The 18,107-nt window shown below is 43.0% G+C and overlaps 1 protein-coding gene across 5 annotated transcripts in view; it reads right to left on the bottom strand.

The window, feature by feature from the left end:
• The window catches only part of WASHC3 (WASH complex subunit 3), a 39,264-nt gene continuing 21,157 nt past the window's right edge, over positions 1 to 18,107 (bottom strand). For all 5 annotated transcript variants that reach the window (XM_075939163.1, XM_075939158.1, XM_075939144.1 and 2 more), the window contains exons 6-7: positions 8,431 to 8,495; positions 1 to 1,731 (exon numbers count right to left, since the gene is read on the bottom strand). In XM_075939163.1, coding sequence (XP_075795278.1) covers positions 1,647 to 1,731; positions 8,431 to 8,495 — 150 coding nt within the window. In that variant the 3' untranslated portion in view covers positions 1 to 1,646. The remainder of the gene's footprint in view (positions 1,732 to 8,430; positions 8,496 to 18,107) is intronic.

Below are 18,107 nucleotides of genomic sequence, written 5' to 3'. Positions count from 1 at the left end.
TTGTTTACAAAACAACTTTAATTATATATATATATATGCGCTTCAATCAAGTTTCAAGACTCCATGAAGTAGCAGTTTTAGTATATATGTGAAAACATTAAAATATGCATTTAGATTTTGAAATAATTATTTATTGCTAACATCTTAATACTTGTTATTTGAGAAAGTGCTAACTTAAACTTCATATATTAATATTCACTAGTTATTCTTCAGTGCACATATGTTTTCATATGGGTTAAATATAGAGGTTAAAGAGAGAGAGGCTATGCCCATACAACAGGAGCTAGAAGAACAGACAATCTTGCAGGTTTGCCACTGTAATGCCCATAGTGTAGATGATTCTATAGCGATGGAACGGCTTTTTTGGGAAGAATACTTTCAACCTCCCTATGTCTATATTGAGGCTTAAGGCAGCTCAACTGTTGCGCTCAAGATGTGATTTTTTCCTGCATCTCTTATGACACAGTTTAATTTAATTTAATTGTAGATCTGGCTAGTTTTGCTCTTTCCATTTTGCTTATATAAGAGTGGTCTTAGTTACAGAATGAGCAGATGACCTGCCAGAATAAAGCCTTTATCTGAAGCACTGCTAAAGGCAGGAGGATGGAATGGACCCTCTAATAAAACTTATGGCTGTATCAGACACAAACTGGGTTTCCTCACACTGACCCCCACAATGTAGCTTAACTGCAGTTCAAAGACATGACCTGCAGAGATGAGAGGGCGGTTTACCATCTTTGTAAAATGAATCCTTAGTTTCTCTGCTGAAGCTACCAACAAGGATATCAATTATGAGAGGGTTTCTTGTCCACTGTAAGATAGACTAAGATCCCATGTCATTTCAAATAAGCCAGACAGCTATCAGAATGTGGTTACTACCTTTGGTCATTACTGACCTAAACCACAATGAACAAATGGTGAAAGGCTTCACAATGCCATTTTCAAAAGAACTTGTTGGAGTCTTGTAGCCTTGTATTCTAGTCTGATCTGGATTGATATAGATTTGCTTTAAGAAATAGAAGTTAAACAAACTTTATAACAAATTAGAGTCTGAAAAGCAGTTTACGCTTTCAAAGCCAGATATACTTTTTTGAAAATCTGATTTTTAGATCAGTTTGTGATAAAGAACTCCTCGTGTTCATTATAAAATAGCCATCTTCTGTATTTTCTGCTGCATCACTTAATTTCAGACTAATGCACTGTAGTGTTTCTTATGATATGGTGTTTCACTTAAGTCATTCTATTTTGAAAAGTCTAGCTTGCAAGCTATGGGATAGGAAGAATGAATTTAGATAAGCAAAATGTTAAATTACAAGTCTAATATCAGACCAAGGTCTTTATTAGAGTTCAACAAACGACAGTTTAATACATAGAGTATTTTTTACTTCTGCAAGATGGACAAATCATATACAAGACCATCTAAGGTTGTGATAATTTTTATGAGCAATATGGATTGAGATCTTAGTTTGGGTGGAATGTGTTGTCTGTTAAAATTTACTGGAAGATAACATGAGGACCTTAGCACCAAAAAAGTTATTTGGTTTGGTTTGAACTTTATGAATAATTTACCACTCTCCTGCTATATGGTAAAAAGCTCCAGACATATAGCACTTATCAAAAGTTCCCTAAGGCAGAAATCAGTCTCTTTAGTCACTAAATGAAGATTCACTATCAGAACTTTCTTCTCCATTCACTTCATCTCCCCAAGCAGGCACTAAGGCATCTGGTGTCCTACAAGTGAAGAAAAAGAGGATACCTTACTAAATTCCAGGAAAAAACAACAACAAAATTTTACTACTAGCTTGGTTTATTAGTAGCTTTCACCATAAATTCATACAACTAATAAAACCTGACTTTAAAATTGAAGATATAAAAATATATTGGGTTGGAACCACTTCATTTGCAATTGACATGTAACTTCAGAGCTTGCAGTCCACTGGATTTTAAGACCCACTAGAGTTTGATTTGGAGGGACATTAAGAGATTATCAGAAAATTCTTTAGTCGCTAAAAGAAATTTGCTTGGTGCCTGAAGAGAAAGCAGACAGCATTGATTAATCTAAATTTATGTAAAATCTTCAGGAGTTCTAGGACCATTAAAGAATAGAACATGCTGTACACCATTAAAACACTGTAAACACTACATGAGGAAAATGAATCCAGCCCCCAATTAAAACAGCAGGGATCGTTTTAGGTAGGCAAAAAACAATTAATTACTTAGACTGGAATTTGGCTAACATAACAGGACTGAAACTCGGACTTGCAGAAAAATCACAGGATTGTCAATGACTACAAATGGTCAGGCCTTTTCTATTTACTTTGAAATACATGGGTACTGTACTCTTAGATATACAAATACCATGCCAGGGTGTTTATTCTATATCGACTCTGGGGAAAGCATGCCACCTAATGAATCAGTAGTATCACTTCCTGTGAAACTTGGTTTTTCTTGGACTGTTTTTAGACAAGTATTTTCCAAGCTCAGTCCTGCTTAACTTGTGAAATGTGACAAAGACAAAAGCCTAATGGGTTATCACTCCTACTAAAATTTGACATGACGTGTGTACACAGGGATACAAGGCATCTATACTTGAGCAGGGATGTAAGCAAGTAGTCAAGTACTCAACTTCCCCCTCTTTTGCTGCCTCTGTATCAGCATCTTTAAAAGCCGGTTCCCCCCAGCACATCTCCGCAGTACCACCTGCCCCCAACCCAGCTGATGCCTTTAATAGAGGAAGTAGCAGGGGGAGGGGAGGCTGCCGCAAAACAGCTTCTGTCCGCAGGGTCCCAGTGAGGAGATGTCCCCCCCACCCGTGGATAGGTGTGGCTGCCATGAAGTAGCCCCTGTCTGCGGCTGCCGTGAACAGGAGCTGCTGGACCCGGTGTGAGCCAGGACTGAGCAGTCCCGGCTCACGCCAACCCGGGACCGCTGCGGCTCTGCATTTAAAATGCAGTAAGAGCCGCTCAGGTTTACTACATTTAAAATGCAGAGCCATAGCAGTCCTAGCTTTGTTCCAGCTCACACCAGTCCAGGTCCTACCCCACTGTGGCTATACAGTTTAAATGTAATAGGAATCAGGCTGCCTGCACACCCAGCTCCTACTACATTTAAACTGCAGAGTCGCAGTGGGGATAACTCCTGGACTGGTGTGAAGTGGGACAGAGTACCTTACCTTACTGACTAATGTCATGATTACAAGGGTTAGCCAGCAACCTGGGGATTAAGGGGTTAACTACATCTAGCCAGGTGGAGTAGTTAATAGGAATGTAGGTAGGACTTTCAAACTGGGACAAAGGAATTTGGGTTTTTTCCCCCCTCTGTCTCTGGGGAGTCTTCTGCAGCTTGCTCGCTCTCTCTTGCTCTCTCACAATTCTTCACTTTCTGTAAGTAGGGTAAAGTTTAGGTAGTTTCATTAGGCTTTATTGTTTTAAGGGTTGGGTATGGGATCTGATATGTGGCACTGCTTAAGAGATGTTTGGCTTTTCTTTTTAACTAAGTTCTGGCCCATGGTGTAATTCCTCCATGAGTATATTTTGTTACCTTTCCATCTGATCCTTATGCTTGCAACAGGAATATTGTTGTAATAATAAAAGTTTTCTCCTTTCTTTTTATTAACCTGGCATTGGTTACTTGTGTATCCTGATTTTTATAATAGGGGTGAGATTTCCAAAATGATCTTTCCCCTAATCTCGTTATTAATATTTGGGTGGTGGCAATGGAAGTTTTATTCCCAAAATCTAGGTTTTTAAGATTTTGGGGGAAGTTTTATACCAAAGCCTAGTAGGTAAGGCGTTGGGGTACACTTGCTGGCCCCACTTCTGCATTTATCATGCCAGAGTGGGGAAGGAGCCATGACAACTAATCATGTACAGTAAAACTCCATTAGTCCGGCATCCAATGCTCCGGGACTCCTGATGGTCCGGCACCATCAGGAACCCAGAAGTGCTGGGGCAGCCGGACAGGCTTCCCCCATTCAGCTGCTGCTGAAACTGACCAGCAGCTGAATCGGGGAAGCCGGGAGCAGAGCAGCTGGGGTGCTGCTGGGTTGGTCTGGTAGCGCTACCCCTTGGGGCTGCGGGACCAACCTGGCAGCACCCCAGCTGCTCTTGGGGACGCCTGGGGCAGAGCAGCTGGAGTGCTGCCGGGTTGGTCCCGCAGCGCCAAAGGACGGCGATGCAGAACCAACCCGGCAGGACCACAGCTGCTCTGCCCCAGAGGTCCCCAAGTCAGCCGCTGCTGAAACAGATCAGCGGCTGATTCCAAGAAGCCCGGGGCAGAGCAGCTGCTGATCTGTTTCAGCAGCGGCTGAATCGGGGACCCCTGGGGCAGAGCAGCTGGGGTCTGCCGGGTTGGTCCCGCAGCGCCGTCCTTTGGCGCTGCGGGACCAACCCGGCAGCACTCCAGCTGCTCTGCCCCAGGCGTCCCCAAGAGCAGCTGGGGTGCTGCCGGGTTGGTCCCGCAGCCCCGAGGGGCAGTGCTACGGGACCAACTGGGCAGTACCCCAGCTGCTCTGTCCCAGGCGTCCCCAAGAGCAGCTGGAGTGCTGCTGGGTTGGTGCCGTAGCGCCGCCCCTCGGCGCTGTGGGACCAACCCGGGAGCACCCCAGCTGCTCTATTGCAGGCATCCCCGATTCAGCTGCTGCTGAAACTGACCAGCAGCGGCTGAATCAGGGACTCCTGGGGCAGAGCCTGACTATCGTAAGGGGGGACTATGAGGGATCTGGGATGGCATCCCCTCCCACCCCACTCCAGACCCCTCATAGCCCCCCCTTCTGATAGTCCGGCATATCTGATAATCCGGCACCCCCTGGGTCCTAAAGGTGCCGGATTATCGGAAGTTTACTGTAGTTGATACAAATTGTATCAACTACACGATTAGTAAATTACCTGCCTCTTAACATCCTTATATTTGAGATGAATAGAGGGTTCAGATTTATTAAAAGTGACTTCTCATTTCAGAGTTAATTACTGCCTGCAACAAGACACAATTTATATAGTGTCTGATATCATAACTGTAGAAAGATGAGGGCCTATAACATAAGTCCATGTAGTACAGGCCTGGTTTGAGGCCTGAAGCCTAGCTAACAATGGACAATATTTAGCTAATATAAAGCAAAGCTAAGCTGGGAGCAAGAGGCAGGCCCTTGTTCACAGAACTTGGCATGAACAGGGCTGAGAGTGTACAACAATAATTGGTAATAGGCCCAGGTGTGGAACAGTAATTGGTACTGATCATAGGTTGAAAGCACATTCCAAAAGGATGATAATACCAGCTCATTAAAAAAGACCTTGGTACCCACACTCAAAATAGATACCGACCCAGGTTCAGGAAAGGGTCTAAACTGATAGCATGATGGATAAAGATGTTCTAATCGAGCCATGAGGTGCAGGGTGATGGGTGGGATCTAAGTAGCACCAGAGGGTGCCAACCTGACATGTCAGGAGTGATGTGTAACTTATTTGTAACTGTACATAAAGTGGTGTCTTGAGGGGGGACAGTCTTTGTCCAGCCAAGGGAACAATGGGACATCCCACTGACTGAGCTGAGTCCATTGTTACGGGGTACATAGATGTAGTGGCTCGGTAGAGTCTACTCACAACTGTTACTGTACTTCACTTAACAATAAACCTGGCCAGGAGCCTTCGACCCCTATCTGATTTGTGGTTTTTGGGGCTTTCTTGGAGTCTGCTGTGTTGACTAAGTGTGCAAGTCAACACAGCACACATGATTGAGCACACCCCCTTCCAGTTATCATCACTGATGGAACAGGAGACCTGTCAGGACACCATGACAGTAAATCCTGACCCACTACATCAGTGAATAACCACCAAGACAGCCATTCTGGAGTATCCCGTATCTAATGGTCATCTCTCAACATCTGCCAAAGAAAGGTGACTTCTAGCCTCAATTTTGCACTTGAATTCACTTGATTTAGATGCCTGAGATGCATACTCTGTGCACAACCCATACAAACCTCTCAGGATTATTCTTATTACCATGGCAATGCAAGATATGAAAGCACTGCAGGAGGATCACAAACAAGATTCATGCAACTTTGGTTAATCCCCAAAGTCCAAAAGTACAGGAGAGGACAAAATAAGATGTGTAAAAAAAAAATAAGGGTACATATGGGGAAAGGAGGGCAGGACAGATTCAGCGTTAAAGACCTTATGAAATTCTGAAAGTTTCAGGCCAATAATGAAGCGATGCAAGAAAAAAAGAGAAACTTCATCCCACTAAAAACAGCATCTCTTTCCAGTCACATAGAGCAAGTGCTGCCTTCATAAAAGTCATTTCAGACACTGGGAAAAATCAGAGAGAGACAAGATAACCCTGATGCCTTGTATGAAAACTGTCACAGTACCTTTTCAAAGTGGAAAAGGCTGTGGAAGAACAGGCCAAGCCAGGTCAGACCAGGCTAAAGATATAGCAACAGTGTTCGGCACTACCTTGCAGAAGGACATTTAGATTTCCGTGGCCCTGCGAATGAGCCTCACTTTCCTAATCCCTTCTTGTAGGGTGGATGAGAAAGAAGGGAAGACTGCCTGTTTTGGCAGCAAAACTTTCAAGCTGCACCTGTTTTTTAAAACATATTTTACCCATGAGGAATCCTGGAAGCTTTTGCTCACAAATTAAAAGTACTCATTTACGTTGTCAAATAACTAGTTTGCTTTGTATCGGTGTATCATGTACAGAGAGATTTCCACATCAACAATTTTTCCACCTGCCTGAATCTTAGTACTTTGCAGAATCTTAAAAGAGGTTGAGGTTGCTCCCACACTATGTACATTTCTTCCCTGGCATTTTTTGTAACACAGCTAACTTAGGATTTGGAGAGAAGCAAAAAGGCACTGTGACTACTGAACAGCAGATGTTGACTATAACACAACCAATACTTTCCACAACTTTGTTACCTAAGCCCTATAGCACCACTTAACAGGCCCATATGGTGTGCAGGGGGCAAAAATATGAACCCAGCCATGAAACTGACTAGAGAATGTGCAAGGATGCTGGCCATGGACATGCTTCCTATATGGAGAGTAAGGGATTCAGATTCTTTGTGACTGCACAGGTGGCAGATTGCTAGCTGCTCTTATTTTATGTAAAAGGCAGAGCCAGATCTCGGTGCTGCTGTGACAAAGGCAGCACACACTGGATTGGTTAACTGCGAAGGTGGAAAGCATGAACCTGAGTGCTGATATGTGGACTAGTCATCAGACAACACTACATGTCTTGCAGTACTCTGGATGAACAACAGGAAAGACTGACAATGGCAACAACATGCACGTCTTCAATCCATGGCATACCACACTTTATGCATCTGGATTTGGGAAACAGTACAATTCCCCAAAACCTTGGACAAATTGTGTGCTGTTATGGATGCCTATAGCCTCATAATCTCTGCTGGGTTCATGGCAAGAGATGACAGAGTGATCATCATAAAAGCAGTGCATGATGGTGGCCTCACATGTCTCTTGAGTTGCTCACTGTTTCAGGCTGGTTGTGAGGGAATTTCTGGAGAGGGAGGCAGAGGTGCAGACACTGCTGTCAACAGCTAGGAAGCTCTATGGCCACTTCAGATACCCCATGCAGCACACCACAACCTTCGAGAGCTACAGGAGACACTCAAACTGCCAAACCACCAGATAACATCTCTCTGACCAGAAATAAGCAGCAGTAGCAGTCTACATCTCTGGGCCCAGGCTAGCACAGCCAGATGCTTTCTTCCATTTGGCTCCCTTTCACTGGGCACTTATGAAGAAGTTAAGAGAATCCTCTGGCACTTAGACAAGGCCACAAAAGGTGGTAAGGAAAGGTGATGAATGAATCAGCCAAGAAATCCCCTTGCTATGCCTGGTGGAGAGAGAACTGAAACACTGGTTGGCAATGTATCTAGATTCCCACAATTCAAAACTACCATTGGTTCCTTCCTTTCAGCAGAAAACTCCTCTGTCACTTAGGACTTAGATAGCTCATTTCTGTGTATATGTTTACTTGCTTTAACATCATACAACTCATTTCTTTTTCCTAATTAATAAACCTTCTGATAGGTTATTATAGGATTGGCTGCAGGCATTGTCTTTGGTGTAATAACTAGGGTCCCAACTGATATGAAGTAATGACTAATGTCTTGGGATTGAAAGTAACCTGAGTATGGTGTGATTTCGGTGTAAGTGACCATTTATCATTAAATCCAGTTTGTTGGGGTGGCAGGATAGACTGGAGAGTGATCCAGGAGTTCACATTTGTCACTGGCTTGGTAAAATCTAAATTCTAAATTACAGAATACACCGCCTATGTGAGGTAACCCCGTTTTTGACCGTCTGCACTGAGATAGACACTCAGTTGTGCACCACTCCAGACAGCATGACAGAAGGCTTTAAGTGTGTAGCACTCCAACTCTAGTATAAAGACAATAATATTACTTACTCAAGGAGATCTGGGTCTAGCCCCTCAGAAATCATTTTGTTTCTTATGGCCATTACAGGAACTCCCTGTGAGGAAGAAAAAAAATTATTTAATTGGTATGCAACTGCTAAACAAAAGGTGAAAATCTACTTCAATAATTAGGCTTTTAGGCACTGATCACTTGCAATGACTTGCTAAGTACGCGGAAACTGTTTGACTATGGCAGCACCTGGAACAACAGGGCAAATATTGATTGTTTTAACCTTCTAAGAGATTTTTCTGGTTAAATAAGGAATATTGAGGATGATCTGCATTTACAATTGCAGACATCAGCAATATAGCTGACACTGTTAACATACGTTCAAAACAAAAATTGTTACATTAACAAAACACTTTCTGAACTTCATTGCTGAGCTATTTGCTTGTTACCACCTTTTCCTCACTAGTATAGAGTCCATTTAGATTGTAGTACCTTTTGGGCACAAACAATTTACTATCACTAAAGCGCTTGGTACGCTAAGGCCTTGACTGTACTCATGTGTAACTTTACTTGAATAAAAATAGAGACATGGATTGTTTCACCTTAGGCCCTAATCCAGGATTCAGTCTTAATTTACAGCAGATGATGTTCAAGTATTTTCTATCTTACTCTTTCCTGACTGTTTAATTTTTTTATAACCATATAATGTATATTTAATTCATAAAGAAACAGCTCTATCAATATTTTCCCAGTGTTCTAAAATTAGGTGTTCCAATAAAGTGTTCTAATAGGTTAATGGGAGCTGCAATTGCCAGAATTATTCCCTAGTGGATAGCTGCCTCTATATTTACCTGCATAGCTGCAGGTACTGGCAAACGATTGCTGTATTTTTGTCCAACCCTGGGCAACAGATTGCTGAAGGAGCTACTCATGGAACATAAGGCCATAGGGGAGAAGCTAAATGGATTCTCTGCACTGATCTTTACTGCGGAGGATGTGATGGAGATTCCACCACTTGGCGTGGTCTTTTTAGGTGACTTACCTGAAGAACTGTCCAAGAGTGAGGTGTCAACAGAAGCGGTTTTAGAATAAAAACAATTTAAGCAATAGGTTGGACACCATAGTTAATAGTTCCGCAATTTCATGTTTGAGTTCCTTCACAACTCTTTAGTGAAGATACTGGTCCTGGTGATTCGTTACAGTTTCATAAGAATAGCTAATATGACACTGATTGTTAACAAAAGTTCCAGAGGTGACACTGGCAATTACAGGCTGGTAAGTCCAACTTTAGTACCAGGCAAGTTGGGTGAAACTCCAATAAAGAACACTATTATCAAATGTGTGGATGAACACAGTATGCCGGGAACAAGTCAACCTGGCTTTTGTAAAGGGAAATTGTGTCTCACTAATATATTAGACTTCTTTGAAGGTGTTAAACACATGCACAAAAATGAACCAAAGGATTTCTAAAAGTCTTGATATGTTACTACACCAAAGGCTTTTAAGCAAAGTAAGCAATCATAGATAACAGAGATCAGTAACTGGTTAAAAGATAAACAAGGAGTAGAAATAAATGTGTAGTTTTCACAGTGGAGAGAATTAACTAGTGGGATCCTCCAAGGCTCTGTACTGAATTATTACTGTTCAACTTTCATTAATGACCTGGAAAAAGTTAGGGATGTAAACGTGTAGATTACTACATGATTAACTGATAAGCCTGGGTTTATTCGTTAATCCTGATGACTACACGCATTCCTCCCTCCCGCTGCCTCTATGAGAGGCGGCAAGGTGGGGGAGGCAGGGGCCAGTTACCCTGGGGAGCTGGCTTTCAACTCCCCCACAGACACCGGATCTGCCTGCCCCTCTACCCCCACACTGCTGTCTCTGATAGAGCAGTCTCTGACTTTTTTAAACCGGCTCCCCTCGCAGACCAGTTCCCGCCTGCCACCTTGCACTGCTGCCCTAATATAGAGGCAGCAGTGCTGGCTGGCAGGGAGCTTCTGGGAGCGGGCCTGGAAGCGCACTGGCTGTCGGCCCCGCCTCCATAGACTATCAAATAGTTGTGTAACTGCAAAAAATTGATGGGGTTACACGACTATTCAATTACATCCTATCTACAATCCCTAGAAAAAAAATGGGTACTCAGTGAGGTGTCAAAATCTGAACATACAAAATTATCCAATATACTTAAGGCCAAAGCTGATTGTGAGGACCTTCAGAGAGATCTCACAAAACTGGGCAAGAAACTGGCAGATGAAAATGAATGTTAAAAAATGCAAAGTAATGCACATTGGGAAAAAATTACAACTATATACACAAAATGATACTCATTCTAAATCAGCCATTCGCCTTCAAGAGAGATTGTGGAGCCATCATGGATAGTTTTCTGAAAATCTGCTCATTATGCAGCAGCATTCAAAAAAGGTAACACTGTTAGAAATCATTATGAAAGGAACAGATAAGACTGAAAATATCAATCCCACTATGTAAGCCTATGGTGTGCCCACACCTGGAATACTATGTGCAGTTCTGGTCTCCTCACCCCCCCCCCCGCCCCCCCCAAAAAAGAACAGAATTGGAAAAGGTACGGAGAAGAGCAACAAAAGAGATTTGGAGTATCAAACAGCTTCCATATGACGAGAAATTAAAAATGACTGGCACTTTTCATCTTAGAAAAGAGATAACTAAAGGAGGGTCTGAGAGAGGTATGGATAAAATAAAAAAAAGTGTCATTTACCCCTTCACATAACACAAGAATCAGTGGTCACTCAATTAAATTAATAGGCAGTAAGGAAGTATTTCTTCAGACACAGTACAGTCAATCTATTAAAATTCATTGCCAGGAGATGTTGTGAAGGCCAGAAGTGTAACTGGGTTAAAAAATGAAGTAGAGATGTTAATGCAGGTTAGGGCTATCATCAGTGGCTATTAGGAATCAACCCCATACTCGGGATGTCCAGCCCAGGGACTGGATGACAGGGGATGAATCACTAGAAATTGCTGTGTTCTGTTCATGCACTCCAATGCATCTGACCCTGGCCACTGTTAGAAGACAGGCTACTGGGCTAGATGGACCATTGATTGGACCCAGTACAGCCGTTCTTATGTTCCTTCCATCATGTTATCTAATTTGTTAGCTGGCTAATCACATGTGTTATGGCAGCAACAGGTCTTCAGGAAATATTAGAATGCTGAAAGGGCAGAGAGACCATGCAGTCCTCCGACTAATGAAGGGCTTTTCAGATGCAAGAGCAGGGCTACACTTGTTGGGAGAAGCAGACAAACGTGTTGCGGCAAGCACCATCAGTGAAGTGGCTGTGACTAGAAGCAACACTGAAAAGTGGAAAAGTAGGAAGGGGTGATATATATAGGGCCTTGAAGGGCAAGAAGCCTAAACGTGATGTAGTAGAGGAAATCAGACAGTGTAGGAATTCAAGAAGTGGAGTGTATGCCACAAAGGTAGATCAACAAGTAAGAAAGGTTATTTTAGCAGCTGCATTTGTTATGAATTGAGAGGCACAGAGTAAGGTTACTAGGAAGAGCAGACAGGAGGAGTAGGTTTCAATTCATCAAGAAGGAAGTGAGGGTGTGAATGAGTGTTTCAGCAGTGACTAGTGAAAAAAAATGACTGTTGGAAATTATACAAGAAGGAGTGGCAGACTATAGACATAGGCTGGATATGAAAAGTCACACAGGTTGTTGGTGATTACTTCCTTACCGTACCTGCCAGTTGTGAGCTTGGGTGACAAGAAAGACTGTGGTGTTGATAGTTGTCACAAAGAAAAGGGAAGCAGAAAGAGCTTGGGAAGAAAAATTAGTTCAGTTTGGACTATGGTAAGCTCATGACAATACACCCAAAAGAGAAAATGAGATGTAAGACTAGGTGAAAGGAGGCCAGGAGTAGAGATTCACACATCAGCAGTATAAGATGGCAAGCTGAAGTCATGTGAGCTGTTTATTCCTTGGAAGAGGGTAAAATGAGAATGGGAGGCAGGAATGAAAGGATTCCCTAAAAAGATATACTGAAGGTATGCCCAGAGAGGCAGGAAGGGACAGCTGTTAATCCAGAAATTTCAAGGAATTAGAATGGAAAAACAGTTAAAGGCTGCAGCAGGGAAGAGAACATGAGAACGGAAGCACAATTTAAAATGACTTATTTGAATACTATTATGTATAAATTTAAGCCTGAGTGCGCACTAAAATGTTGGCAGACAGTCAATTATATATATATGTTAATACTTAAAGAGAAAAATGCCTCTCTTTCATTGCAAACCCTTCAACAGCTTGTATGCTTATTCAGCAACACCTAAACATTGTCCTTCTGGACAGGATACCCAAGAACAGTTTGGCCCACAACATTTTGAAAGGTATGTTCCAACAGTATCTGCTCCTGTGTTTCCACTAGTACTGCTCAAAGAGGACTTGTTGCTTCACCATCCTCTGCTGCAGAAACACCATCTGGATGACTACATGCCAAGAAGAAAGTGTCTAGTTTTTGATCTCCAAGGGACTAGCTTCTGGTGGTCTAAAAAGGACATGGGAGACCTCAAAAGGTAAATGAACAGCAGTGTGGGATTTTTTGGCACTGAAGAAATACTGTTTGTCCAAGATAAGTAAAAAAAGAGCAGGCAGCCATGGTTGATGGATTAGAGAAGTATGTCTGTACTACCATCACAGGAGACTGAGCAGAGTGTCCCCAGTCTGGTGAAACAATAGCAATGCTGATTCTGTTGCTGGGATTAGCATTTTCTTGTGTATGCTTGCACTGAAAAAAAAGTTACAACTTGTATATAAAATTAAAGTGGTCACTTACAAAATAAACAATTAAGCTTACGGCCTTATAAGAGTGCCAGATATAGATTGATTTATTTTTATTACTGGGTGTCATACAGTAATGTTGCCATATGCCACGTTGAAATTTCAACACACATTTTTGGGAATGCATGCACCCTCTGGAGTTATACTCAACTGTAAAATATCTAAAATGTCTTCTGAATTATGGGATTCATAAGCACTGGAAGTGAATTATTTTCACAATTAAATTAAAAAAACAGAACAATTTAACCTCTGCACCTGCTCTGTAGCAGTTTCAGAGAACATCAGACTTGTCAACAAATTCATTCACGTAGAAATCAATGTTACCTATGATGAAAATACATAAAAGATGTAGGTTGGTGAATTTCCCATCCAATTCTAAACAAAAGCTTTAGACAAGTAAAAAAAATCAGTTATCTTGGGATTTTGTTCTATTAACAGGTAATTACAAAACACTGCTACAGGTTGAACCGCTCTAGTCCAGAACACTTGGGTTCAGCAATGTGCATGGTCCAGCATGATTTTGGTTAACCAAATGTCCACTTATCCTGGATGTGGCCAAGTTTCCCAAGGTCTCAAAATCTGTATACAGCCACCAGTCCTGGATCTTAGTGATCTGTATTGCTATTTAGCTTTAATTTATCCCCTACATGTCTAACAGCACAGTAAGCAACAGAAGCGTTGGTAATGCTGCTAGATGATACTGACTTCCTGTAGTTCAGCAAATTCTCTAGTTCGGCACCGGTCAGGTCCCGACGGTGCCTGATAAGAGAGGTTCAATCTGTACGTATATCCCTAGCCTATGTTTTATGTCGAGATTCAGCTACTTCTAGGGTTTCTTTCCTCAGCCTAGAACTGTCTAGGTGAAACTGGACTCCCATACTCCCATATATATTGGCTCAGACTGGACAAAATGCCAGACTTACTGGTCTGATCAGGTACAATAAAACCTATAAAGCATTTTATCTGTTTTGATACATCAACAAAGATTTTGTACATGACTCCAGCAAGGATGTGGTCTGATAAGCACGCAAGGAATTTTTGTTTGCAATGTTGTTGCAGCCCTGTTGGTCCCACAATACAAGACAGACATGCTGATTAAGGTAATGCTAGAGGGTGGTGCCCCCTGCTTGCTATGCTCGACAACCCCCCTTTTTCTGGAGGTAGGCAGCCCCAGCTCTCCCCTGGCTGTCGGGGAGGGCCAGGCCGAAGTGAGGCAGCCCTGGCCAGCCCCAGCTTCTCTTCCATCCCCGAGGTTGGCCAGGGCTGAGGCTGGGCCAGCCTCAGTCTCCCCCCTTCATGAGACAGGGCTCTCCCTCCCCTCCTCTGCAACCTGAACTTCAATTTGATCCCATGCCTCCATTCTTGCACTTATCATCCTCCCTAACCCCTCCTCCTCCTCAGCCCTGAACCCGAGCCGCACAGAACCAAGGCGCATGGGCTGGGCAGACTAGTGGCAGGGCCTAGAGGCAGGCGGACATTGGTCGAAGGGGTGTGCAGGGATACAGCCACCGCCTCCCCCCACATTTCACGGAACAGTCAGGGTTCAGGGCTCCTGGGAAGGCAGAATGACGTGCTGATGTCATTCTGTCATCCTGCAGGAAAAGTTTTTCTTTAATATATACATTTTTGTTGGACTAACTTCCAAGAAGAGTTCTGCATAGCTTGAAAACTTGTATTTTTCACGAATAGAAATTCCAACAAGATGTATTGCCTCTCCCACCTTGTATCTATCGGCATTTTTATTTATTAGGAAGAATATTTTCTTCCAGAATGTTATGTTTCAGAATTTCTTTGATTACTGTATACTTGCATTGTTTCTATAATATTCTCCCACAGTTTCCATCAATTTCACAAGTACTGTAGAAGAAAGTAGGTGGCTGTGAAGGTGAAACACGCATACATACATATCGCTATTCGCAATTGAGGCCACCCAAATGACTGTAACACTGCCTTGTATTGATTGCAGCTGACAGCCTGTAGCCAGACATGAACCCCATCTTGGTGTCCCCCCCCCACCCCCGAGAGCAAGAGAAAGGCAGTCAGCCTTTGATGCCCTGGGAACGCAGGTGTGCTGCCTGTCCCTGACTCTACCATAAACAGAAACGAGACAGTAAATGGGCTAGCTGACGACCTGGGGCCTCCCGTCGCCCTCATGGCTAGTACCAGTAATTGACACGCCTCCAGATTCCCAGGAGAGGAATCTTCGCCCATCATATGCCAGAGGTGCCCATTGTCTGCATTTTCCCAGGTGTGAATTATGCTTTGCACCCTTCGTGGGAAACTTGGCATTCAAAGCCATTTTTCCTAATTGGCCACTTGAGACCAGGAAGAAGCCTACAAGACTCAAGGGGTATAAAGAGGGGTTTAGTAGCCCACCCCATTTTAGCTCCAATCATCTACACCTCCTGGCAGGTATTGATTGTCTCCCGAGGTCTGTGGGACGCCCAACCTCACCCTACTGCTTCCCGAGGGATTGAGAGAAAGACGCTGGCCACGCCAAGTCTGGAACGCAGGGGTGAGAATTATACCTGCTTGGTGTCTATTTTGCATGCATTTAATAAGAGCCCAGAGAACCAAAAGGGTTTCATGGTACCTGTAAGTGACTTATTAGTGTAATTTCTGTCCTGTCCTTTGTAGTGACTGTGTTATCTGTAACACAGTAGTAGCATTTAACAACTAAGTTTACCCTGTAACAATAAAATAGTAACTGTTTAAGCTTTAATCTGACTCCTTCAGTTGCTGTAACAGAACCAAGCACAATTTTAAAAGAACTTCAGCCAGTCATCAGGGACAGGTATAGGGAGAGCTTGGGCGTTTGGATTTGTGTCACTCCCAGGTGACAGGTCCGTTGGGGCACCTCTCAGCCTCCCCCAGGCTGCCCGCTGCAAAGGAATCACGGATTCTAGCAGCTAAAATCTGAGGTGTAATAAGCTCTCCCTGTAAACTTATTGGGGTGCCCGTCAACCTCCTCCAGGTTGCCCGCTGCAAGGGACCCCAGTCTCAGCAGTTGAAGTCTCGGGTGTATAACACACACACACACCACACACTGCCCTGACCAATTCGGCTGACACAGCCATATGATTTATGATTGAGGCACTGCAGTAAAGATTAAATATTTATTTTATAGTGGCTAATCTCTCAGGTAAACCACAAACCTAGCTGGCTGCAACAAACACCTCCAAACTGTTATTTCAATGACAAAGCTAATCCTAACCCTAACTGAATTTTAAACACTGAATACTGTATATTACTACAGTGTTATAGGGAACAAATAAATCTGAATCTTATTCTAAGTTTAACAACACATATTGCATATTTGACATTACTGCATTCTTTGCAGGTTTTAGACTGTGATTTTTAAAGTAGCCAAAGTGAATTAGGTGTCCAGATGTCACTGAAATTCAATGGGATTTGGATGCCTTTCCACAAAATTTGAGCACTTAACTCTTTCAGCTTCTTTGAAAATCCCAGCTTAATACTGTAAATGTAAAACAATATTAATGGGTAGTTATAAGTCAAGATGATAACTACCATTCCACATATAGGATGAACTGGATGGCAGAAATAAAGTGCACTTATCTTGTAATTACATGTTCATTGATATAATTCACAAAAAGAGCATTCATGCCTTGCAGAAGAAGATTATGTGAAGTATTAATGCTATAGAAGGAGAGTAAGAATACAGATTCAACCGGAAAATGTGAGACTGTACAAGGAAGCTCTACACTGAAAAGCTAATGTAGCAAATATTGCATTGCTTTTCAGGAGATCACTGCAATTTTACACCAGTGTACATTGAGTAAATGTTTAAACACTGCCTGATCAAGCCTACAAATCAAAGCCTACAAAGCTAGTTATTTTATTGTGTTAGAGAACCGCTATCCTTAAAACAGCTTTGCTACTTAATGGACATATTGCTTAGCAATTTATAATCATCCTTTGATGACAGAAGTTACCTAATATTACAATCACTGCTGGCTGTAGCCACATGAATCAAGATTTCATTAATCAGAAGTGTAGAACTTTAAAAATATTTGTTTGAAAAGACTGTCTTGCTAAATTAAACAAATGTTCACTTTCAGTCTGACTTTCCTACAACACTCCGGGATTCCCAGTACAATGGATGATTAAGGAAAGTGAGATCTCACTTAGTCACTAAAAATTAATGTAACTGGGTATAAAAGACTTGGGTACCTTTCAAATAATAGAATTAAAGCAGGGGTGGGGAACCTAAGGTCCAGGGATGGGGAACCTAAGGTCCAGGGGTGGATGCAGCCCCTGGCTTGCCTGGATCTGGCCCCCAAGGCTCGAGACTCCTCCCCCAGCATTGGTGCTCCCCCCCCTCTGCAGCGCTGGAGCACACAAAATCTACTAGTATGGGTCGTACTAGGCTCTGGTGTGCAAGGGGAATGTGGGGAGTGTCTTTCTCCTTCTCAGCTGAGGGCCACGACACGGAGGGTTTGGTTGGTTTGTTTTTTTGCTTCTCACTTGTGTGCAGTCCCTGACTGATTTTTCTGTGGGTCAGTGGCCCTCAACACCAAAGAGGTTTCCCACCCCTAAATTAAAGCAACAAGTTAATATAATGTTCTATTCCCAGCAGTACTACTAATCCTGCAGCAAGCTTGGCCAAAACACAGCCTGAGGGCCGGATCCGTCCTGTGGTGATAGCGGGGAGCCCCAGACAGGCTCTCAAGCTTGCCCCGCAGCCCTGCGCACTGTACAGAAATGTGGCTGCAGGTCTCTGTTTCAAAACTGGAGGGGAGGGGGGAAGTTTTAGGAACTGCCCTGCCCCAAGCACATTCCCATTGGCTAGTTTCTGGCAGAAACCAGCCAATGGGAGCTGCTTGTCAGAATAACAGGTGGCTAAGAAGAATCACATCCACTCTCCTGGGTTCAGTTA

The sequence above is a fragment of the Pelodiscus sinensis genome, chromosome 1, assembly GCF_049634645.1.
Source record: "Pelodiscus sinensis isolate JC-2024 chromosome 1, ASM4963464v1, whole genome shotgun sequence".
NCBI lineage: Eukaryota > Metazoa > Chordata > Testudines > Trionychidae > Pelodiscus > Pelodiscus sinensis.
The sequence above is the reverse complement of the archived record's forward strand: the minus strand, read 5'-3'. Positions and strand labels throughout refer to the sequence as shown.